Source organism: Triticum urartu, unplaced genomic scaffold (genome assembly GCF_003073215.2).
Source record: "Triticum urartu cultivar G1812 unplaced genomic scaffold, Tu2.1 TuUngrouped_contig_2929, whole genome shotgun sequence".
Classification (NCBI taxonomy): domain Eukaryota; kingdom Viridiplantae; phylum Streptophyta; class Magnoliopsida; order Poales; family Poaceae; genus Triticum; species Triticum urartu.
In genome coordinates, this window is record NW_024113434.1 from 4,554 (window position 1) to 9,168 (window position 4,615).

A 4,615-nucleotide genomic window follows, 5' to 3' on the forward strand; every position below is an offset into this window, starting at 1 on the left:
CAAGCCATGTGGACGCGCATAGCCCTGTCCTGCAACAAACAGCTCCTCGCTCAGCTTTTGAGCAGTGTGGGTAAGAAATGTCGAGGAGCACAGTCCACCTCGAGTTCCACGAGTGAATGATTGAATCAGTGTTAGTTGCTGTAGGAATAGCAAAAATGGATGCTATATAAACCCTCCTAGCTGGGTAAGTAATCAACACACAAACACAACACCAGCCTCATAGCAAGAGATAGAGAAAGCAATGGCTGCCAAGTCTTCACGGACGATGACAATCCCCACCGATGCCGAGCTAATCCAGGCGCAGGCGGACCTTTGGCGCCACTACCTCAGCTACCTCACACCAATGGCGCTCAGATGCGCCATCCAGCTCGGCATCCCTACCGCGATCCACCGCCTTGGCGGTGCCGCGTCGTTGCCTGACCTGGTCATCGCACTGTCCCTCCCGCCATCAAAGGCGTCGTCCCTCAAACGCCTCTTGCGGCTGCTGTCCACGACAGGGGTGCTGGCGTCAAACGAGGCTGGGATCTACAGCCTCATCCCGCTGTCCTACCTTCTCGTGGATGGTATACTCGTTGTTGGAGATGCTAGCCAGGCAGCTCTTGTGCTCTGCTTGACCTCGCGGTATCACATGGAGGCGGCTATGTGGTTGGCCGACTGGTTCAAAAAGGATATCGCTCAACCCGTGCCGTCACCGTTCGAGGACGTGCATGGCGCGACACTCTTCGAGGAGAGTATGGCCGTCCTTGACCCTCAGAGTGACAAGTTATTCAATGAAGCTTTAGCTGCCCATGACCATATGGGAATCGGCACAATATTGCGGGAATGCCATGGCCTATTCAATGACTTGCAGTCGCTCACCAACTGTTGTTGTAGAGAGATGATTTACAATACAATAATCGTTGTATTGATGGGGTGCTGGTGCACGTATATATATTACAAAGGAAGGCTTCTACCTCAACTATACAAGACTAGGAGGTGGGCCACAACTTCAATACACGTGCAATACAAAACACATACTCAACACCCCCCGCAGTCGAAGCGTCGCCGGAGACACAGAGACTGGACCGAAACTCCTCGAAGACGGGAGTAGGCAATCCCTTAGTCATCACATCAGCAAACTGTTGCGACGTCGGCACGTGCAGAACTCGAACACGGCCAAGGGCAACCTGCTCGCGCACGAAGTGAATGTCGAGCTCAATATGCTTCGTCTGTCGATGGTGCACCGGGTTGGCGGAGAGGTAGACCGCGCTGACGTTATCGCAGTAGACAAGAATGGCCTTGTGAACATCACAAAGCAACTCTTGGAGCAGCTGACGTATCCAAGAGCACTCGGCCACGGCGTTGGCCACGGCGCGATACTCTGCCTCGGCGCTGGAGCGGGAGACCGTGGGCTGCCGCTTCGAGAACCAAGAGATCAACGAGGGCCCAAGGTAGACGCAGTAGCCTGACGTAGAGCGTCGCGTGTCGGGGCAGCCAACCCAGTCAGCATCCGAGTAGGCCACGAGGTCGGTGGAGGCGGAGGCCGTCAGGGTGAGTCCCAAGGACATGGTGCCGCGTATGTAACGGAGAATACGCTTCACCAGAGTCCAGTGAGAGTCACGCGGGGTGTGCATATGGAGGCACACCTGCTGAACAGCGTACTGCAGGTCGGGGCGAGTCAGCGTCAAGTACTGTAAAGCACCGACAATAGAGTGATAAAAGGCTCCATCGGACGCGAGAGACCCCTCCAGAGCAGAGACCTTCACCTTCGTGTCGACGGGAGTGGGCGCCAGCTTGCAGTTAAGCATACCGGCACGCTCAAGGAGCTCGTGGGCGTACTTCTGCTGATGCAGAAAGAAACCATCAGCCCGGCGGATCACCTCGATGCCGAGAAAGTAGTGCAGGGGGCCCAAGTACTTGAGGGCAAACTCATCACGAAGACGAGCAGTCAGCCGCTGAAGGAGAACGGGGGTGGATGACGTGAGGATGATGTCGTCGACGTAGAGCAGCAGATATGCAGTGGCAGCTCCCTGATGATACATAAAAAGTGAGGCATCGGAGCGAGTGGACCGAAAGCCCAGAGACTGCAGGAAGGCGGCGATACGCTGGTACCAAGCCCGAGGCGCCTGCTTCAACCCGTACAGAGAGTGGGAGAGCAAGCACACGAAATCGGGGTGCTCGATGTCGACGAAACCAGTAGGCTGCTCACAGAACACCTGCTCGGCGAGATGACAGTGCAAGAAGGCGTTGGAAACGTCCAACTGATGCACAGGTCAGGCGCGCGAGACGGCCAGCTGAAGGACGGCGCGGATCGTGCCCGGTTTCACAACCGGGGCGAAAGTGTCGTTGAAGTCCACGCCCGCGTGCTGCCGAAAACCACGAACCACCCAGCGAGGCTTGTAGCGCTCGAGAGAACCGTCTGGGCGAGTCTCTTGGCGAAACACCCACTTGCCAGAGATGATGTTGGCACGAGGGGTCGCGGAACAAGCTGCCACGTGTGGTTGCGCTGTAAGGCATCGAACTCCTCCTGCATCGCAGCTAGCCAGTGGGGATCCCGAAGGGCAGCACGAGCGGAGGTGGGGACGGGTGATGGCATCGACGACGAGGCGGTGCACACATACTCGTCGGCGGAGTAGCGCGTACTGGGCCGAAGCACTCCTGCTCGGGCACGGGTAGTCACGCCAAGTGATGGGGCAGCAGGGCCGGCGGGTGTCGCGGCGGAAGGGGACACAGCGGCGATGGCACCCGTTGCGGTGACACCCGGTGCCACGGCGGCGGTGGAGGCCGCGGCGGCGGCGGGGGCCGCGGCAGCGGGGGCCGCGGCGGACGATCCCGCGACGGCGGGAGCGACGGGCGAGGTCGAGGTCGAGCCCGTCGCAGGGGTGGCGGGCGGTGTGCCCACCGACTCGACCTCGAAAGAGGGAGTCGAGAACCCGGGAGGTGGCGGCAGAAGGTGCAGGGCCGGGTGGGCCGCCGGGGGGTGCCGCCGTGCATCGCTCCAGTTAGGGGGCGCGGGGGCCGGCGCCGAAGAATCCGCAGCCGGAGGGACCTGAAAAAAAGGGAACACCGTCTCGACAAAATACACGTGCCTCGAGGTGTACACACGATGAGTGACAGGATCATAGCACCGGTAACCTTTAGTGTTGGGAGGGTAGCCAAGGAAGATGCATGGGAGATACCATGTAGAGAGATGATTTACAATATAATAATCGTTGTATTGATGGGGTGCTGGTGCACGTATATATATATTACAAGGGGAGGCCTCTACCTCAACTATACAAGACTAGGAGGTGGGCCACAACTCCAATACATGTGCAATACAAAACACATACTCAACGGTTGTGGTGATGATGGAACGATAGCTAGGGCCATTGTTAAGGCCTTCCCTCACATAAAGTGCAACGTGTTGGACCTTCCAAAGGTGATCAATAAAGCTCCAAGCGATGGCCTCGTTAACTATATCGCTGGTGACATGTTCCATTCCATCCCACCTGCTCAAGCTGTAATGCTCAAGGTACAAACTGGTATATCTCTCTACCATGTTTCATTTTTTTGCCTACATATTGTACCGCATAGATATTGCGAACTTGCGTCACTAGTAGGCACATTTTTTTAGGTCTCATTATTATTTAAATGAAACTAAATACAAATGCTTATGCATAATTGCACAGAGTTCATAAACTGTTTGTCCTTGAAAATACATTGCTTGACTGTAAAGATATTTGTGCATGCCAGCTTGTTCTACACTTCTGGAGCGACAAGGACTGCATCAATATCCTAACTCAATGCAAGAAGGCCATTCCTTCTCGAGAAGTGGGAGGAAAAGTTATTATCATGGACATTGTGGTTGACTCTTCTTCAGGACCGTTATTCGAAACCCAAATGCTGATGGATATGGTAATGATGGTATGTACCAGGGGACGACAACGTGATGAAAATGATTGGAGTGCCATCTTTATGAAGGCAGGGTTTAGCGACTACAAAATTGTCAAGAAGCTTGGAGCTCGAGGTGTCATCGAGGTCTATCCATAAGTTCGTGTTGCAAATGGTGTGATGGTGACCATCTGCTATAAACTGGCGTGGTATAATAAATAAATAAGTGAGGCGTGTGGTGCCATTACTATCTAATGGAAAACACAATGTAATAAAAGTTGGTAGCTGAAACTTTAAGGGCCATCACATGGCACACGTGCTAAGCAATCCAAGCTTATGAAATATTTGCGGCGTGGTCGCGACAAAACTAGTATGTAATTTTCTTTTTGAGGAAGTATGTGCATGGAAGCCTGTATCGAGAAGTGTTGAGGCACTCGGTGTGTATCTATGTATACGTGCCATGTCTGTATACTCCAACATGAGGAGATATTATGCTTACCATGTCTGTCTATTTGACGATCGGTAAATCCACAAACGTGAAAAATTAAGCCCTCGGCCAGTTAGAACTCGCGATCCTAACACATAGGACGGGTGCAGAGAACATTCCACTGCGTTGGAGCAGCTTTCTAAGCGCTACTAGTTAAATGCATTTCTATATCAAGGCAGAAAATTAAATTTAAAATTTGATTATAAATCTCATCCGAGATATTTGATATTTCATGGTTACCTTGTAACAGGGATCCCCCCCCCCCCCCCCCCACAA

The 4,615-nt window shown here is 53.6% G+C and overlaps 1 protein-coding gene across 1 annotated transcript; it reads left to right on the forward strand.

Annotated features, from left to right (window-relative positions):
• The first annotated feature begins 206 nt into the window (after positions 1-206).
• On the forward strand, positions 207-4,048 carry LOC125527117 (flavonoid O-methyltransferase-like protein Os11g0303600). The gene is made up of 3 exons (XM_048691685.1): positions 207-863; positions 3,318-3,493; positions 3,715-4,048. Exons 1-3 carry the CDS (start codon positions 242-244, stop codon positions 4,009-4,011), a joined length of 1,095 nt encoding a protein of 364 aa, XP_048547642.1. The 5' UTR covers positions 207-241; the 3' UTR covers positions 4,012-4,048.
• Positions 4,049-4,615: the final 567 nt, after the last annotated feature.